A 20493-nucleotide genomic window follows, 5' to 3' on the forward strand; every position below is an offset into this window, starting at 1 on the left:
TATAATAGGTTGATGATCGTAGAGGATTTTAACTTTCCAAACATAGCCTGGGACTGCCCCAATGTTAAGGGCTTGGATGGAGTGGAATTTATTAAATGCGTACAAGAAAATTTTCTGATTCAGTATGTGGATGGATTAACGAGAGAAGGAACAAAACTTGACATATTGTTGGGAATAAGATAGGGAAAGTGACTGAGGTGTCAATGGGAGAACATCCAGAGAAACAGCATAGGAAATGAACACTGGTGCAACATTGTACCCTTAAGACAAGAATGAACTAACTACAACTGTTGAAGCAGTAATGCTAGTGATGACTGAGGCGGCCCCGAGAGATGGACACTGGATTATGTAGCAAGCTCTGCAGCCAGAGAACCCCTGCCAGGAGCTCTTCAGGTGACAGCCTTCTTGATTAAAAAGAACTGAATGACTTGCAAAGCCACTTCAAAGATAGTTAACAGTGAATCATATTCAGAGTAAGGTCTCTTTAACTTTTCAGTCTAGACAGAAAGAAAGTAGGCAGTAGGGACAGCAGTTAGGGCAGTGGCATGCTCCTCTTTCAGGATGTGAGAGATCAGGGAGACTTCCAGTGTCCCTGGTGGCTGCACTTGTGAGAAGTGTGCCTGGCTGTAGCTCCTGATGGACCATATTAGGGAACTGGAGCTGGATGCACTCAGGATCATCCAGAGTGCAGAGAGCATCATTAATAAGAGCTAGAGTGAAATAGTCACTCCTAAAGTGCAGGCTGCAGGTAGCTGTGTGACCACCAGAAGAGGTAAAGGAGGAAGGCAGATGGTGCAGCATTCCCCTGTGGCCATTCCGCTCAATAACAGCTAAGCCACTTCGGATACTGTTTGGGGAGGAATGACATTTCAGGAGCTAGCAGCAACATACAGGTCAGTGGCACTGTGACCAGCTGCAAGACTCAGTGGGAAAGGGTGCAGTCAGACAGAGGGATACTGATAGGAAACTAAATTGTAATGCCACAGAAGAGACTCCAGATTGGTGCATTGCCTCATGGGTGCCAGGATCAAGAATGTCTCTGAGCAGTTGAAGTGGGTGGGTGAATAGCCAGACGTCATTGTCAGTTATACCGATGTGCACAAAAGTAGACAAAGGGATGGAGTCCTGTGAATTGAGTATAGGGAGTTAGGTAAGAACTTAAAAGGGTAGTACTGATCTCTGGATTACTTCCAGTGCAATGCGCCCGTGAGGATAGAAATAGAAAGATAGGCCAGATGAATGATTGAGTGAGGAGCTGGTGTAGGGGGCAGAGTTTTCAGTTCTTGGATCAATGGGATCTCTTCTTGGCTAGAAGTGACCTGTACAAGAAGGACAGGTTACACTTGAATTGGAAGGGGTCCAATATCCTTGCAGGGAGATTTCTTTAGTGTTACCTGGGGGGAGGGGGGCTGGATTTAAACTAGATTGGCAGGGGGTGGGACTCTGAATAAAAGAGGAACCACCAAGAAGTCAGGGGAAAATACATTAGCCATTGAAAGCAAGTTTACTATTCAGGATATCTGATTCAGGAGCTAGCAACAACATACAGGCCAGTGGCACTGTGACCAGCTGCAAGGCTCAGTGGGAAAGGGTGCAGTCAGACAGAGGGATACTGATAGGAAACTCAATTGTAATGCCACAGAAGAGACTCCAGATTGGTGCGTTGCCTTATGGGTGCCAGGATCAAGAATGTCTCTGAGCAGTTGAAGGGGGTGGGTGAATAGCCAGACGTCATTGCCATTCATACCGATGTGCACAAAAGTGGACTCTGAATAAAAGAGGAACCATCAAGAAGCTGGGGAAAATACATTAGCCATTGAAAGCAAGTTTACTATTCAGGATATCTGAGGACACGGTAAAGGAAGGGAAAAGACTTCTGGTTTATAGTGCAATTATTTCAACACACAAAGCCTGACTGCTAAGGCAGATGAGCTCAGAGCAGGATTGGCTCTGGGGACTGGGATATCATAGCCATAACAGAAACATGGCTGAGAGAAAGGCCGGATTGGCAGCTGAATGTTCCAGGATGCAGAAGCTGCAGGCGTGACAGAAGTGTAAGTAAGCGAAGAGAGGCAGTTGCCCTTTTGATAAGGGAGGGCATAATAAGTGTTTAGAGAGGATATTCTTAAGGAGTCATAAAATGAGGTCATATGCTTAGAACTTAGAAACAAGAAGAGGATGGTCACTGTTTTGGTACTGTATTATAGACCCCCAAATTGCCAGCAGGTACTAGAAGAGCAGATTTGTAAAGAGATTGCAGATACCTGTAGGAATAATAGAGTAGTATTTGTTGGAGATTTTAATTTCCCCTGTATTGACTGAGCCACCCAGGTGGGATGGAATTTGTTAAATGTGTCCAAGAAAGTTTCCTAAATCAGCATGTAGAGGGCCCTACTAGGAGGGTGCAACGCTGGACCTCCCCTTAGGAAACAATGTCGGTAAGAGACCGAAGGGTCAGTTGGAAGCACTTTGGGTGCAGTGACAAGAACTGTCTTAGTTTTAACATAGTTATAGAAAAAGTAAGGACAGGTACAACATTAAGATGCTGAACTGAAGCAGGGTTAATTTTGGAACCATTAGACAGGATCTAGCAGGTCGATTGGGTTTGTCTGTTTGAAGGAAAAGGAATTACTGGCAAATAGAAGGCTTTTAAAAGTGTGATATCAAGTGTCCAGGGACAGTGTATCCCTGTTAAGGTGAAAAGAAAAGCTGGCAGGTTTAGGGACTCCTGACTGATGAGGTCAGGATAAAGAAGAAGGCATGCATTGGGTTTAAGCTGTTAGGCTCGAGCATTTGATCTCATTGAATGGTGAAATAGCCTCCTGCCCCCTACACCACCCCTACCCTATGCTTCTATGGTAGTTTTAGAGGTTTTAGCTACCGTGACAGAATGCGAATAGTTCAAGGTTTGTGGTATTGGATCTGAGAATTATTTTGTATCTAGCTTTAACATTCTTGAGTAAGAGATGGGAGCATCGCCTTGTGTTCCTTACTTTTGATCATTGTCCCATGACTCCCTACGAGAATGCAAGCATGAGACTGAATGAGAGCAGCATGACTTGCCTTATCTGGGCTGACATGAATGTCATTGCACAAAGTGAACATTGAGCTACCACTCTCTAAAATTGCAATAGGAGATGAAAAGATCAAAGGGGGGAAATTCAGATGATTTACAGTAAAATTACACATGTTCTTATGTCTGTGGTTAACTTAATCTAAGCCATTACTCATGTAAATTCAAATAAGGAACGGTTGCCTGTGGTTATATTTTACACCACATTGTGCTGAACTAATGGTTGAACTAGTTTACTTAAGATTTGATTTCTGAATATGAGCCGTGCATGACAGAAGCTCAATCTCAAGGAAGAAAGCATGTTGCTACTTTAAGTTCATTGTAATATAAATTCCTTATCAGTTAGCTAAGTTATTTATGTGTAATCATCCTGAATTAGAGTTGAGACGATTGTTTTGTCATTGTGAGCCATATCAGCTGCTGTTCAGCAACTGGTACAGGGGAGAATGGCAGCCAAATTCAAACCATCGTGGAGAAAGCTATTTTTCTCTCCAATTCATTCTACTCCTCTATCTTTTACCCATAGCCTTGCAAATTCTTTCCTCTCCAAGTGTTTATTTCAATTCCTTTTGAAAGTTAACACTGAATCTGTTTCGACCACCATCTCTAGCTGTGCATTCTAGATCTCAATAACTCACTGTGTAACATAAAGGTTCTTCCTTCCCCCAGCTCTGATTCTTTTGCTAATTTTGTTAAATTTGTGATCTCTGGCTACTGACATTTCTACCAGTGGAAACAGTTTCTCCCAGTTTTCTATATCAAAAACCCTCAGAATTTTGACAACACTTGCCCATTCTCACATTCCTCCTGACTGTCCAAGGTCCCAAACTAACGAAGCAGCGTTTTAGTTGCACTTCTTTCAAACTAGTCTGCTGCATTTGCTGCTCTCAGTGCAGCCTCCTTTATATTGGCCAGACCACATAGATACTGAGAGAAGACTGCTTTATAGAACATCTCTATTTCATTGCCATTTCAATAAACCACCTTGCTCCCCTGCTAACATTTCTGTCCTGCATTGCACTGGGCAGGAAGACCTTGCAGAGACTCAGGAATACAATTGCCTACGTGCAGGACAGCGGGGTGTATGCCTCATCAGCCTGGACCAGGAGAAGCTGGCCCACATGAGGGATGCGCTCTCCAAAATAGGCTTTGGGGACAGTGCCTGCAGTCGGAAGTGACTGCTCCACACCAACATCAATAGTGCAATCTCAATCAATGGGTGGGAATCAGAAAGCTTCCTGATCAGATCTGGACTGAGATAGGGCTGCCCACTCTCTGCTGCCTTGTTTGTATGAAGTCTTTCGCGCCCCAACAGAGCCGAATCCATCAGGAAGGATGTGAGGCTGAGACGGGTGACTGTTCCAGGCAGTGGATGCTCATGAGCATCTGTGACCTCTTCGAACTGGCCTCGGGAATCAAAATAAATTGCAGCAAGAGCAAGGCCATGTTCTTTGGGAACTGGGCCAACTGGTCCTTTATCCCCTTCACCCTGACAGATTACCGCTGGAAACATGGTTCTGAGGGGCCAGGGCATGTGCAAAAACTTGGGAGGAGTGTTTAGCCAAAGTGAGGTAGGAACTAGGTAGGTGGGAACATCAGGTGTAAGGTACTGTCGGTGTTCCTGTATGTGGTGCAGGTCTAACACATCCCCTGAACCTGCACTTTTGCACTCACCCAAAACATCTTCCACTTCAGCTGAAGAGGCACCATGTACAAAGCTCTGAATAAGGTGGGGAAAGACATACCCAACGCCACCCTCATGCTGATGACCATCTTTGCATGCGGCTGCATCAAGCTGTGTGTAAACCCCCAGTACACAAACACCAAGTGTCACAATGTACTGAGGCTCTTCCTGTCCCTAGTGTTGCAAGAATTGGACTGGCCTCAGTGCCCCAGAGTCCTCCAAGTAGTTGGACCATTCTGTATTAACCATCTTTCATGGAGAGAATTTGCAAAGAAAATCACCTTGGATCACAAGTTCATCAGCAAGTAGTCAGCACTTAGCATCTTCAAGACCCTGTGGGCAAAGAAGAGGATGAATCCTCTCATGTGGTTCCCTGAGCAGATTGCCAAAGTCATTTGGCAGAATGCCTCATCGCCAGACCTTTCCGATGAGTGCCAAGAAGTAGCTTGGCTGCTGGTGAGAAGGGCACTGCCAATCACATCCTTCATGTACGTTCAGTCTCTACGCACCACTGCGCGCTGCCCTCAAAACAGCTTCTTTAGTGAGAGACTATTGCACATCTTCTGGAATGTGCCTTTGCAAAGAGGGTCTGGAGAGTGATGCAGTGGTTTTTGCCAAGGTTCATCTTGAGAACTGTGAGATGCAGAATTCTGTTCTACAGGCTGTTCTCCAGGACACACACCGAGATAGACACCGACTGTGCCTGGAGGATTATCAACTCGGTGAAAGTTGCTCTTTGGTCTGCCTGAAACTTGTTGGTCTTCTAGTGTAAAGGGTTGACCTCAAGCGAGTGTTGCAGGCTGGCATATTTTCAAGGCCCAGGACTATGCGCTGAGAGACACATTAAAGCTAGGAGCAACTGCTGCCAAGGCACAGTGGGGAAAGACTGCTGTCTAAGGTCTTTTTGCCAAAGCATAACAAGGGTCCATGAAGATCTTAGACTCCCCTTGTTGCTTTAAAATGAATGTAAATAGTTTTGTATATGAGTAGAAAATGCCTTTGTTTTGCAACTGCAGGGAAGCTGTGAAGAATGTGAAATTTCAATGTGTTTGGTTTCTTTCTCCCTGCAAAGACTGTACAGAACTGTTTTAGGGCCTTTTATATGTAATTGCAGATAATTTTTTATGAATAAAATGTATTTTTACAAATTAAATATAATTCCGTCCTTGGCCTGCTACTGTGTTGCAACAAAGCTCAATAGAAGCTGGAGGAACAACACCTCATTTTATGCTTAGACACTTTACAGCCTTGAGGTCTTAATATTGAGTTCCACAGTTTCAGAGTATGATCTATATCCTCCATATCTCTCAGACCATCACCATCCACTGGCCTTACTAGAAAATACTATAATTAAGTTTGCAGACGACAAGACAGCAGGTGAGAAAGTAAGTTGCAATGAAGAAACGAGAAATTTACAAATAGATATGGATAGGCTAGGTGAATGAGCCAAAATCTGGCAGATGACCCTTTATGTAGATAAATGTGAGATTATCTATTTTGCTTGGAGAAATGGGGAGGCAACTTATTATTTAAATGGCGAGAAACCTCAGAGTCCTTTGGAGCAGAGGAATCTGCATTTCTTTATGCACGAATCTCAGAAAGCTAGCATGCAAAAACAACATAAATAGGAAGGTAAATGGAATTTTGGCATTAATTGCTGAAGGAATAGAGTATGAAAGAAGGAAAGCTTTGCTGTTATAGTACAAGGCATTAGTGAGACTGCACCTGGAGTATTGCATACAAATTTGGTCCCAATATTTGAGGAGGAATGCAGTTGTAATGGACGCAATTCAAAGGAAGTTCACGACGTTGATTCCAGAGATGAGTTTGTCTTATGAAGAGAGCTTGAGCAGTTTAGGTCTGCAGTGTCTGGAGTTTAGAAGAATGAGAGGTGATCTAATTGAGGTACATAAGATGCTATTGGAGATAGACAAAGTAGACAATGAAAGAATGTTCCCTCATGCAGGGCAATCTAGAATAAGAGGTCATAGTTTTAGGATAAAGGGTAGAAGATTTAAAACAGATGATGAGAAATTACTTCTCTCAAAGTGTTGTAAATCTGTGAAATCTACTTTTTCAGAGTGTAGTGGATGCAGGGCCAATGAGTAAATTAAAAGGGGAGATAGATTTTTAATTGGTAACCAATCAAAGGGTTTTGGAGGGTGGGTAGGAAAATGGAATTGAGGCCATAATGAGGTCAGCCACAATCCTATCAAATGGCAGAGTAGGCTTGAGTGGCTGAATGGCCTACTTCTCCTAGCTCTTATGTTCTTGTTGGCTTTGCTGTCAGCTCTCATTTTCTCCTTTCCTCAGCTAACATTTAGACCAATTTTGCATATCTTTCACTCCGTTACCCACCATTATCACTGCCTTTTGCTCCTTGCATGCTCACCATCTATTTCACTTGCTCCACCTCGTTTGTCACAAGTTCCTTTATTCTAGCTCCTTTCAGTTCTGCAGAAGAGTCATACTGGACTCGAAACATTAACTCTGTTTTTCTCTCTATAGACGTTGCCAAACTTTTCATTTCTCTGTTTTAATTCACATTTTCAGCATGTGCATTATTTTGCTTTTATTGAATTAAATATCCCTCTTGTTGAATAAGGTAATGATTCCAAAAGAGTTAATATTGTAGCCTGTTTTAAGACCCATCCAATCTGACAAAGACATACAGTCATGGATGGAGAATCATGGAGTAGAGCTCATTGGTGCCAGATGGTAACATGAAGCGTCTTCACCCTGGATAATATTATTTTGATTTGATTTTTTAAAATTTTTGTCTCGTTTTGTAAGTTTTGATTGACTGTTAGGTTTTGGTTTTGGTTTTGTTACAGAGTGCCACAAGGGGCTGTTTGACTTGATTAATGCTTTCTTTAAGTTCATTTTTTTTGTCATTTTATAGAAATGATTTGGATATGAATATAGGAGATATGGTTAGTAAGTTTGTAAATTACACCAAAATTAGAGTGTAGTTGGCAGTGAAGAACTTTACCTCAGACTACAGCAGGACTTGGATCAGATGGGCCGATGAGCAGAGATAAGTTTAATCTAGATAAATGTAAAGCGTTACATTTTGATAGGGGCAAATCAGGGAGTGACTTTTATATTTAATGGTAAGGTACTGGGGAGTGTTGCCAAACAAAGAGACCTTGGAATGCAGGTTCATAACTCCTTGAAAGTGGAGTCGCAGGTAGACAGGCTAGTGAAGAACGCATTCGGTATGCTTGCCTTTATTGGTCATTGCATTGAGTATTGGAGTTGGGATGTCATGTTGCTTCTGTGCAGGACGTTAGTTGGCCTCTTTTGGAATACTGCATGCAATTCTGGTCTCCCTGCTATAGGAATGATGAGGTTAAACTTGCAAGGGTTCAGAAAAGATTTACAAGGATGTTGCTAGGACTGCACAGTTTGAGCTATAGGGAGAGGCTGTATAGGCTGGGACTATTTTCCCTGGAGTGTCGGAGACTTAGAGGTGACCTTGTAGTGTTTCATAATAAAATTATGAATGGCATGGATAGGGTGAGTAGACAAGATCTTTTTCCTCGACTAGGGGAGTCCAACAACTAGAAGGCACAGGCTTAAGGTGAGAGGGGAAAGATTTAAAATGGACATATGGGACAATTTTTTTCACACAGAGGATAGTGCTTGTATGGAATGATCTGCAAAAGGAAGTGGTGGGGGCTGGCACAATTACAACATTTAAAAGACATCTGGATGGGAATATGAATAGGAAGGGTTTGAGGGATATAGGCCAAAAGCTGGCAAATGGGACTGGATTAATTTAGGATGTCTGGTTGACATGGACAAGTTGGACTGAAGGATCAGTTTCCAAGCCGTACATCTCTGTGACTCTGTAATTCTATGAATTTAGAAAGATGGATTGGTGAGACTGCATCCTACCCCAGTCCCATCTACCTGTGGTTGATTCCACAGGCACACAACAAACCTAACCTTCTCTGCCCTGACTAGAACATAGAACATAGAGCGTAGAACAGTACAGCACAGAACAGGCCCTTCAGCCCACAATGTTGTGCCGACCATTGATCCTCATGTGTGCACCCTCAAATTTCTGTGACCATATGCATGTCCAGCAGTCTCTTAAATGACCCCAATGACCTTGCTTCCACAACTGCTGCTGGCAACGCATTCCATGCTCTCACAACTCTCTGTGTAAAGAACCCACCTCTGACATCCCCTCTATACTTTCCACCAACCAGCTTAAAACTATGACCCCTCGTGCTAGCCATTTCTGCCCTGGGAAATAGTCTGTGGCTATCAACTCTATCTATGCCTCTCATTATCTTGTATACCTCAATTAGGTCCCCTCTCCTCCTCCTTTTCTCCAATGAAAAGAGACCAAGCTCAGTCAGCCTCTCTTCATAAGATAAGCCCTCCAGTCCAGGCAGCATCCTGGTAAACCTCCTCTGAACCCTCTCCAAAACATCCACATCTTTCCTATAATACGGCGACCAGAACTGGACGCAGTATTCCAAGTGCGGTCTAACCAAAGCTTTATAGAGCTGCAACAAGATCTCACGACTCCTAAACTCAATCCCCCTGTTAATGAAAGCCAAAACACCATATGCTTTCTTAACAACCGTGTCCACTTGGGTGGCCATTTTAAGGGATCTATGTATCTGCACAGCAAGATCCCTCTGTTCCTCCACACTGCCAAGAATCCTATCCTTAATCCTGTACTCAGCTTTCAAATTCGACCTTCCAAAATGCATCACCTCGCATTTATCCAGGTTGAACTCCATCTGCCACCTCTCAGCCCATCTCTGCATCCTGTCAATGTCCCGCTGCAGCTTACAACAGCCCTCTATACTGTCAGTGACACCTCCGACCTTTGTGTCGTCTGCAAACTTGCTGACCCATCCTTCAATCCCCTCATCCAAGTCATTAATAAAAATTACAAACCGTAGAGGCCCAAGGACAGAGCCCTGTGGAACCCCACTCACCACTGACTTCCAGGCAGAATATTTTCCTTCTACTACCACTCGCTGTCTTCTGTTGGCCAGCCAATTCTGTATCCAAGCAGCTAAGTTCCCCTGTATCCCATTCCTCCTGACCTTCTGAATGAGCCTACCATGGGGAACCTTATCAAATGCCTTACTGAAGTCCATATACACCACATCCACAGCTCGACCCTCATCAACTTTTCTAGTCACATCCTCAAAAAACTCGATAAGGGTTGTGAGGCATGATCTACCCCTCACAAAGCCGTGTTGACTGTATTTGATCAAGCCATGCTCCTCCAGATGGTCATAAATCCTATCCCTCAGAATCCTTTCTAACACCTTGCAGACGACAGACGTGAGACTTACTGGTCTGTAATTGCCGGGGATTTCCCTATTTCCTTTCTTGAAGAGAGGAATTACATTTGCCTCTCTCCAGTCCTCAGGTACGACTCCAGTAGAGAGCGACGATGCAAAGATCTTCACAAGTGGCGAAGCAATTTCATTTCTCGCTTCCCAAAGCAGCCGAGGACAAATCTGGTCCGGGCCTGGCGACTCGTCAATCTTAATGTTTGACAAAATTTTCAGCACATCAGATTCCTCTATCTCTATCCATTCCAGCATGCACACCTGCTCTTCAAAGGTTTCATTCACTACAAAGTTCGTTTCTTTCGTAAAGACAGAAGCAAAAAACTCATTAAGGGCTTCCCCTACCTCCTCAGACTCCACACACAAGTTCCCTGTGCTATCCCTGATCGGCCCTACTCTTTCTTTGATCATTCTCTTATTCCTCACATAAGTGTAAAATACCTTTGTATTTTCCCTGATTCCTTCTGCCAAGCCTTTCTCGTGCCCCCTCCTGGCTCTCCTCAGACCTTTTTTGAGCTCCTTCCTTGCCTGCGAGTAATCCTCTCTAGCTGAACTTGACCCTAGCTTCCTCCACCTTATGTAAGCTACCTTCTTCCTTTTCACAAGAAGCTCCACCGCTCTCGTCATCCAAGGTTCCTTTATCTTGCCTGTCTCAGAGGGACATATTTACTCATCACTCGCAACAACTGTTCCTTAAACAGTCTCCACATGTCAATAGTTCCCTTACTATGGAACAATTGCTCCCAGTCCATGCTTCCTAACTCGTGTCTAATCGCGTCATAGTTTCCTCTTCCCCAATTAAATATCCTCCCATTTTGCCTAATCCTCTCCTTCTCCATAGCTATGTAGAATGTGAGGCAGTTATGGTCACTATCACCAAAATGCTCTCCCACCACAAGATCTGATACCTGCCCCGGCTCGTTTCCGAGCCCCAAGTCTAGAATGGCCTCTCCCCTCGTCGGCCTATCAACGTACTGCGTTAGGAAACCCTCCTGAACACATCTTACAAATACAGCTCCATTCAAATCTTCTGCTCGAAGCAGGTTCCAATCAATATTAGGAAAGTTAAAGTCACCCATTACAACAACCCTACTGCAACCACGCTTTTCCAAAATCTGTCGACCTATGCTTTCTTCAATCTCCCTGCTGCTATTGGGGGGCCTGTAGTAAACCCCTAACGAGGTGACTGCTCCCTTGCTGTTCCTAATTTCCACCCACACTGACTCAGTAGGCAGATCTTCCTCGACAATGGAAGCTTCTGTAGCTGTGATACCCTCTCTGATTAGTAGTGCTACACCCCCTCCTCTTTTTCCCCCCTCCCTATTCTTTTTAAATGTTCTAAACCCTGGAACATCCAGCAACCATTCCTGCCCATGAGAAACCCATGTCTCTGTTATGGCCACAACATCATAGCACCAGGTACTGATCCATGCTCTAAGTTCATCACTTTTATTCCTGATACTCCTTGCATTAAAGCAAACACACTTTAACCGATCCCTTGGTTCCTTCCCACTAGCTGGTCTACCTCTTGCTACTGCCTCGCCTGTATCAACTCTCACCTCCGGTATACAGCTCACGTTCCCACCCCCCTGCCATACTAGTTTAAACCTTCTCGAACTACTCGAGCAAACCTTCCACCCAGGACATTGGTCCCCTTCCAGTTCAGATGCAACCCGTCCTTCTTGTACAGGTCCCACCTTCCCCAGAAGGCATCCCAATTCTCTACATATCTGAAGCCCTCCCTCCTACACCAGCTGCGTAGCCATGTGTTCAGCTGCGCCCGCTCCCTGTTCCTCACCTCGCTATCTCGTGGCACTGGTAGTAAACCAGAGAACACTACTCTGTTCGTCCTGCTCTGCAGCTTCCATCCTAACTCCCTGAAATCACTTTTTATATCCTCAATCCTATTTCTGGCTATATCATTTGTGCCAATATGTAACACGAATTCTGGCTGTTCGCCCTCCCCTTTTAGAACCTTATACACCCGATCGGAGACGTCCCGGACCCTGGCACCAGGGAGGCAACATACCTTCCGGGAATCCAAATCCTGACCACAAAATCTCCTGTCAATTCCCCTAACTATCGAGTCCCCTACACGAGTACTTTTCTATTCTGCCCCCTTCCCTTCTTTGCCACAGTGTCAGGCTCAGTGGCAGAGAACTGACTACTATGGCTTTCCTCTGGTAGGTCATCCCCCCCAGCGGTATCCAAAACGGTATACTTATTGCTGAACAATTGCATTTTCTAAAGTTTATCCTCCTGGAGTTAATTTGCTCACCTCTAGTACTGTACTTGTAACTGTCTTCAACACCCATTCCAAGATCTTGTGTGTAATAAATACTGCTTTGGTTTTGGAGCTTTTTGTTTGGAGTATCACTGTTTCCCTTTTTCTTTCATTGCCCCTATTAGGGCTGTCAATTCTTCATTTTCTGCAACAAACATATAGTAAACACAGAATAATGCTGATAATAGAAGGAACCTGCTGATAGAAATGCTGCTTTAAAACATGGCAGGTGGTGTGTAATCTCTCACTCAACATGAATACTCTGTTCTTAATATCCTTTCTTTTAGCTTGCATTCGTAATCTGGACATTTAATCTTAGCTAAAGATTAATGCATTAATATTACTACCATGAATGCACACTAAGAGGTCATTACAAAGCATTGAAACTCTTGATCAGGAGCTCATTCTCCATACAGACACTAAATTCTCTTTATTCAATAAACTTTACAAGTGCTGACTGGAACTTTATTAGAAGATGTGGTTCCAATAGCCTGCACAACATCTCTTCACATGAGCTTATTTTATATTGTTGCATACACTCTTTCATCTCTCATCATATCCTCAAATGGAAAACTTGAATATCAAATAGAAAACACTGGAAATATGGAGCAGGTCAGGAGACAATGATGGAAAGAGGAAGATTGGTGTAAGGTCAGAGAGCCAAAGTTTTGGCGTATGACTCCTTCTTCAGCTGGCACCCCCATCTCCCTGACAGTCTGAGGTACCTGGAGGGAAAACACAATCCCTCTTGTCTTGCTGTTTGATGCTGAGCACTTATGGCTGGGATTATGGAGTGCATGTTCATGCACGTTTCCAGCAGAGATGATTGGATCTGGATATTCATGGTAATCACTAATGTGTCCATGTAGAGAGACAGCCAAATGCATATATGCTAGAGCCAGCATAACATTGGTGAACTCCTCAACCTTTAATCCAGTTTATTGAGTGCCTCGGACAAACTTGCCTGCTTTGGCCATGCTTGTTTCTGCGTTTTGACATCTCTTGCAGTCCTCTGAGTGCCAGAGGTCACTGGGGAAGTCCTTCCTCAAAAATCTGTGAAATTGCGTCAGCGATGTACTCCCCAGACTGAGCGCCAGAGTCTAATCTAACGAGTACCCACTGAGGAAAAACCGTGAGTTGGAGGTGGGTCCAGCTGAACGCCTTGGCAGTACATTTCAGCGTGTTTAGTGTAGACCTCCTTAGAGGTGTAGGTGGAACTAATGATCTCTGGTGTTGATTCTCCCCAGTAGTACACTGGGTGTCCCTCATGACTGCATAAGGCAATCAGTTGAGAATTAGATGTCTAAGAGGGGTAAAAGCTTGTGTAGATTGATTGTGCATTTGCAGTGATCGTTCATGGGAAAGTAGTACTGGGTTGACTGGCCATTGAGGTCTCTCCATTCACACTTTTGAAAACAGTTCATTTGAGAAGCTTCTCCTTTTTTAAAGTATCAAGCCCAATGGTTACCACCTTGCCCTTCCTTGCCACTAGTCATTGTTGTCTTGGCCCAGTCTGTGTGGCAGTTAAGCAAAGTGATCGAGGTTGGTGGAAGTGGATAGAAGAGCAGTTAGTGGTAATTCATGCAAATGAGAAGTGGAGAGCTGTAGCTAATGAATGAGTGGAAGGTGCAGAAGGCAGGACGATTTAGCAGTGGGTGAGAGCCATTGATGGTATGATGCATGCAATAGTGAGAATTATATTCAATAAGCTTTAGTGAGAGTAAGATCATTGGCACAGTTAGTGTGTTGCAGCACAGCAGCATGAAGTAGCAGAGACAAGATGTTGACCTTTACTCGTGTAGAGTACAGTAGATCAATGACCGTTTTCCTTTATTGCTCGGCACCCCTTCTGACTCAGGACATTGCACTGATCTGGATTGCCATGTGGGTTCAAGGTGGCTTGGGCTGGTGTTGGTCCACAGATAAAAGGTGAGCCTTCCTTTCCACCAGCCAGACCAGCAGCACCTCTGGTTCCCTGCCTGCAGAGCGAGAAGTAAGCTTTCCTTTCCTTTGGGTCATAGTTCTTTAGTACCACAATAAGACAGCCAATTCTTGGCTTACAGCATCTTGTGTGGTGTGCAGCTGGGCTTCGCATATCGCGCCAATGACATGAATGTCACAAGATCCCCGCAGTGGAATGCATTTCCGCCTCTCCTGCCATGTGATTCCATAAGATGGGTGCCCAAGAGGCCAGGTACATAGGTAATGAATTGATTGCATGAGGAAAGAGCCGTGATGGACTGGGCACTGTGAATTTCACTTGATGAGACACCTTATCTGAAAATGGGAGAATTCCATTCCATGTTCCACTTTCATTTTTTGGTAAACTGAAAGAAAAATCAAGCTCACGTTTTCTCTCATTTGGTTGCGCTGCTGAAATGTGACATAGAAAAGTTATTTGTTGATTAAAAAGAAAGGGCATCTCACTACAGTTTGGAGGTCTTGTAGCTACGTGGCTACCATACCAGCCTCTGGGTCAATCAGATTCTGGTCACACCCTAAGAATTGATCAAGGAAGGTGCATTTATAAGAGAGCCAGGCAGGTTGAATATCAACCTGTAAATCCCTCCAACAGATGCCAATGGCAGGTAGTAAGAACGGGTGAGATTTCTCATCTGCTGTGCAATGGCAATAAAATCGGAGCCACCTCCACCATGACTAATCATCGTTCTGGACTACAACATGTAAAAGTGCATGTTGCTATTGTAATTTGGACATATCACAAACAACAACATTTTGATTTTATTTTTGAACATGCCACTTTTTTTAAAACTCGAAAAATTGACTCGACCAAAAACGTTAACTTTGATTTCTCTTCACGGATCCTGCCAGGCCTGCTGAGCTTTTCCAGCAATTTCTGTTATTGATGTCAATTGTTTTACTGTGCTAGTTCTCTTCTATCTTTATCCCTTTCAGGTTTGCAGAGACAACTTATAATTATGATTATATGCCTCCGCTCAATTTTATTCCAGCTCAAGTAAGTTTGAATTGACTTCTGCTAACTTTGTGTCCTAACTGTGAGCATAGTTCCATGCAATGTATTACTAAATGTAGACTTCCTGTTCCCCCTAACCCTACCTCCCTAACTGCTTCAGCGTTGGTTTATCTTGGCATCCATTAGAACTACTGTGCTTAATAGCTAGCAGAAACTGGCCCACCATCATCATCCAAACACTTTGACACCAGTAATTACGCACCTCTGTAATCTTTTCCATTACAGCACAGCCAAGTGGAAATTTTTATGCTTAAAAGCCAAAATATAAGGTACTACAGTTCAGTATATTTTTCTGATTATATTGGTATGCATATGCTTGATGTTGGTGAATAAATGCCACTTTAGGCAGACATGACTTCCCTGCCATTAATAAAATTGCAGTTAGCGGCTTCTTCCAGTTTTGTTGTAATTTATCTATTCCATGCAAAACGCACAGCCCACAAGCTGGAAATTACTGACACATTACCAACTTTGTCAGTGCAAAACATTAAACTATTGAAACATGAGAAGGCCTGAGCATGACCTGCATCAATTGTCAGCCACAGCTCAGTGGATAGCATTCTTGCCTCAGGGTCAAAGGTTGTGCGTTTAAGTCCCACTCAGCAGCATTGAATACAAGATTCAGGAGGTACTGCATGCTTGGAGATGCCATTTATCTTTTAATGAGATGTGTTAAACTCCGGTCCCATCTCTCCTGTCTGAGATGAACAAGAAATGTTCCATGTTACTACTGCTCCCTGTTTCCCAGGGTGTTGTTTATCTTTCAAATGATGTCACTAAAACAGATGATTGCATTGATTCGGGATCTTACTGTGTGTAAATTGGCTACCACACTTCCTACATCTCTTCAACAATATTTCCTTGCCCATAAAGCATTTGTGATGCACTGAGGCTGTGAATGGTAATAGACAAATAAAATACTTCCTTCACAGTATGGCTCCACAAACCCATAACCACCCATGACACTCTGCCTGTAATGATGGAGGTGGTTCCCAGGTTGAGGTTGAAAACATTATATGCTGCCAAACACACTGACACAGATAGCTGTTGATGCATTAGCAATGTGTCATCATTAATTTTAAGTGGAGCCCAAATTCCTTCCAACCCTCCCCTCCAATTTTCAGTTTTCCCTGAGCTCCACTCTTGCTTTCTCTTATTGGCCCCTTGGCATTTGCAACTTCCTGCACAACAGCTTTTGGTGTGGAGCCATGAACAAAACCACGTGACTATACTGGAGCCAAAAATCATGTGATCCCCGACAATTACATCCACTCTGAATTGATGCAGGAAGATGAGTAGGTTATTCAGCCCCTCAAATTTGGATTTACATTCTTTGAGATCATGATTAGACATCGACGTTCACAGCAGCTCAGTAATCCTGAATAGCTATAGCTAACCAAAATCTAACACAGCCATTTTAAAGCTTTAAATTCACCTTCCAAGTGAGTCTGTGCCACCTGGCCTCAAAATGTAACCCTTCTAGCTTCAGTACAATGTTAGTAAATTTCTAGGATCACAAGTGTGAGGTGATGCACTTTGGTAGGAGTAACCGGAAGGCAAAGTACTGGGCTAATGGTAAGATTCTTGGCAGTGTAGATGAGCATAGAGATCTCGGTGTCCATGTACACAGATCCTTGAAAGTTGCCACCCAGGTTGACAGGGCTGTTAAGAAGGCGTACAGTGTTTTAGCTTTTATTAATAGAGGGATCGACGTCCAGAACCAAGAGGTTATGGTGAAGCTATACAAAACTCTGGTGCGGCTGCACTTGGAGTATTGTGTACAGTTCTGGCCACTGCATTATAAGAAGGATGTGGAAGCTTTGGAAAGGGTGCAGAGGAGATTTACTAGGTTGTTGCCTGGTATGGAGGAAAGGTCTTATGAGGAAAAGCTGAGGGACTTGAGGCTGTTTTCATTAGAGAGAAGAAGGTTGAGAGGTGACTTAATTGAAACATATAAAATAATCAGAGTGTTAGATAGGGTGGATAGGGACAGCCTTTCTCCTAGGATGGTGACGGCGAGCACGAGGGGGCATAGCTTTAAATTGAAGGGTGAAAGATATAGGACAGATGTCAGAGGTAGTTTCTTTACTCAGAGAGTAGTAAGGGAATGGAACGCTTTGCCTGCAACGGTAGTAGATTCGCCAACTTTAGGTACATTTAAGTCGTCATTGGACAAGCATATGGACGTACATGGAATAGTGTAGGTTAGATGGGCTTGAGATCGGTATGACAGGTCGGCACAACATCGAGGGCCGAAGGGCCTGTACTGTGCTGTAATGTTCTATGTTCTAAGGGGAAGTGTCATGCTACAATCATCGTCATTGTTATGGAATCCCCACAGTGTGGAAACGAGCCATTTCGTTAAACAAAGTCCACGCCAAGACTCCAAATAGCATCCCACCCAGAACCATCATCCTGCCCTATCTCTGTTATCCTGCATTACTCATGGCTAACCAACCGAGCCTGCATATCCCTGGACACTGTGGATAATTCAGCATGGCCAATGCATCTAACTTGCATATCTTTAGACTGTGAGAGGAAACCGGTTTACCTGGCAGAAACCCACAAAGACACTGGGACAATGTGCAGACTTCACATAAACAGTTGCCCGAGGCTGGAATTAAGCCTGGGTCCCTGTAAGGCAGCACTAAACCACCATGCCACCCCAAGGATGTAATTTTACAGGCGTTACTGGGATTGATTGAAGCAGTTTACAAATTTTCTGTCCTTGTTGGCAATCATGCTGAGGATTCTGAGCATATAAAATCAACAGGCAGGAATGTCTTCTACAACTCTCAGACTACTCCACACTTTATAATGACTTCTCCTTTCAAACCACCACCCCCCCCTAACTTCCCTTTTCCTCTTCCCCCCCCACAGGAGGAGGCTCCTAAGGAATCTGGTGACTATAGAAGATGCCATTCACAATTTGTTGACACAGATGATTATCGTCGGCATGGCCGGAACACCTGGATTAATGAGAGTGGAATATATGCCAATTCTGAATTGAAGAAAGTCCTGTTCCCTCTGTCCAACCCAATAGCTACTCGTTTGAAGTAAATCTGCAACGTTCACCATGAACCTTTTTACTTGAAGAGGAGTTGATCCTTTCCTTTGCGTATCTGCGTGACCCTGCATATTCATTGCTTTTGGCAATTTTATAATACATTTGATTGTTGTACTGAGATTGCTATTTGCTTAACAAACCATGAAGGTATACACTACTGCTTCTTTAATTGTTACAGTTGGTCGAAGTCACATTAGATGTGATTTCTCCTTCCTCCACCATTCTTGCCTTAGGGCTTGGAGTGGACGAATTGTGTAACTACAGACAAGCCAGCATTTAGCCAGCTGAATTGTCAGAAATCAAGTCAAGTTCATTGTCAAAGATGTAGACAGTTTGGAACATTTCTTGCTTCATTTGCTGTGAACAATTGAACAAATATTTGTTTGTAGATTGGATCAGTGCATTATAAACAGAGAAAAGTTCCATACTGTTAATACATACTAAATGAATAATTTACAGTTAAAATTTCATAATCAATAGTATTGTGATGATTGACCAGCCTATGTGTAGTTTGCACACTTGACTGCATTCATCATTTTTAAAATATTTCACCCATTGATGCAAACTGTGTAGAGAAATAAGCATGAAAGTTATTTACATTCTATTGTATGGAAATAAGAACAAATTTGAATGTATGAGACTTCAGTTTATAGAATACAGAATTGTTGTGGAAACTGAGGTAGGTATGTTAGACAGTCAAGTAACCTCATTAATTCCAGCATTGTTATTGGGTGATTAACCAAGTGTGGGTTTATTTCTCTCCCAGTGTTAGGATATGGGCATTTTGCAACAACACAATTTTGCAATGTACTGCTGGACAACTTGACATCTTACACCCTTTCTAAACTTCAGCTTATCCAAAGATCTGTTACCTGCATCCTAAATTGCACATTCTAACATGCACGGTCACCATTCACCCATCACCCTTTGTTTCCAGAGAATTATTGAGCTCCTGGTTAATCAACACCTTAATTCCTACTCTCTATTTCTGTGATCATTCTTGGCTCCTTGACAATCAATGTTCTCTGCACTTATCCAATTGTGGCTTCTTAACCGTCCCGAATTTAAATTGCTCTACCATTGGCAGCCATGTCTTCAGTTGTGTGGGCCCTAAGCTTTGGTCTACCCTTAGTAAACATCCCCATCTTTCTCTCATTCTTAAAACACTCCTTAAAACTGTAACTGTGATAATGGGAACTGCAGATGCTGGAGAATCCAAGATAACAAAGTGTGAAGCTGGATTAACACAGCAGGCCAAGCAGCATCTCAGGAGCACAAAAGCTGATGTTTTGGGCCTAGACCCTTCATCAGACCCTCTGATGAAGGGTCTAGGCCCGAAACGTCAGCTTTTGTGCTCCTGAGATGCTGCTTGGCCTGCTGTGTTCAACCAGCTTCACTCTTTGTTATCTTAAAACTGGAACTGTTTGACAAGGAGACAAATTGTTTGACAAAGGGTGCTTTATATATACACACAGTTGTTTAATGCAGTATTCATGAATTCATTTTTTTTCTTTGTACATTTTTAATGTATTTGGCACATCAGTTTCTGTCAGGGAACTTTAAGATTCACAAATGTTGGCATGTTATCATCAACTCCATTGTGGTATCTTACACAGTCATCAGCAGGTAGCACCTCCCCCCATCCTCAAAAAATTATTTGGTAGCATTGGCACCGGATATGTCACCAACAAGTAGTGAGAGCATGTCAAGCAGTGGAAGTGAGGGGCATTGTTGTCCTACCACAGAAGGAATCTCAGGACATAGCCTATGTTCCGATGATCCTGACCCATGTATACAGCCGAGCTGCAAACTAGAGAGGACCAAGTGGGCCATGGTTCATTTCAAGGGGCTGTTCATCAACAAACAAAAATTGGCTGCGCACAACTAAATCTTGAAGGGAATATTAGATCTGTGCTTCGGGCTCAGTGTACAAAAGAGTGATGATTCAAAAACGTCGAAAGGTATAGAGGTAATTTCCACTAGATATGGGCATCTTTTCTCTGGAAAAGAGAAGATCAAGGAGTGACCTGGTTAGGGACTTTAAAAATTTTTCGGGGTTTGAT

General features: G+C 43.4%; 1 protein-coding gene across 2 annotated transcripts in view; it reads left to right on the forward strand.

Annotated features, from left to right (window-relative positions):
* The window catches only part of LOC125451038 (cilia- and flagella-associated protein 95-like), a 36194-nt gene extending 16528 nt beyond the window's left edge, over positions 1-19666 (forward strand). The window contains exons 5-6 of one of the 2 annotated variants that reach the window (XM_048527714.2): positions 15259-15345; positions 18244-19666. In XM_048527714.2, the coding sequence (XP_048383671.1) occupies positions 15259-15345; positions 18244-18373 (217 nt within the window). In that variant the 3' untranslated portion in view covers positions 18374-19666. The remainder of the gene's footprint in view (positions 1-15258; positions 15346-18243) is intronic. The other variant, XM_048527712.2, reaches the window with a different exon arrangement.
* Positions 19667-20493: the final 827 nt, after the last annotated feature.

This window comes from Stegostoma tigrinum, chromosome 3 (genome assembly GCF_030684315.1).
Source record: "Stegostoma tigrinum isolate sSteTig4 chromosome 3, sSteTig4.hap1, whole genome shotgun sequence".
NCBI lineage: Eukaryota > Metazoa > Chordata > Chondrichthyes > Orectolobiformes > Stegostomatidae > Stegostoma > Stegostoma tigrinum.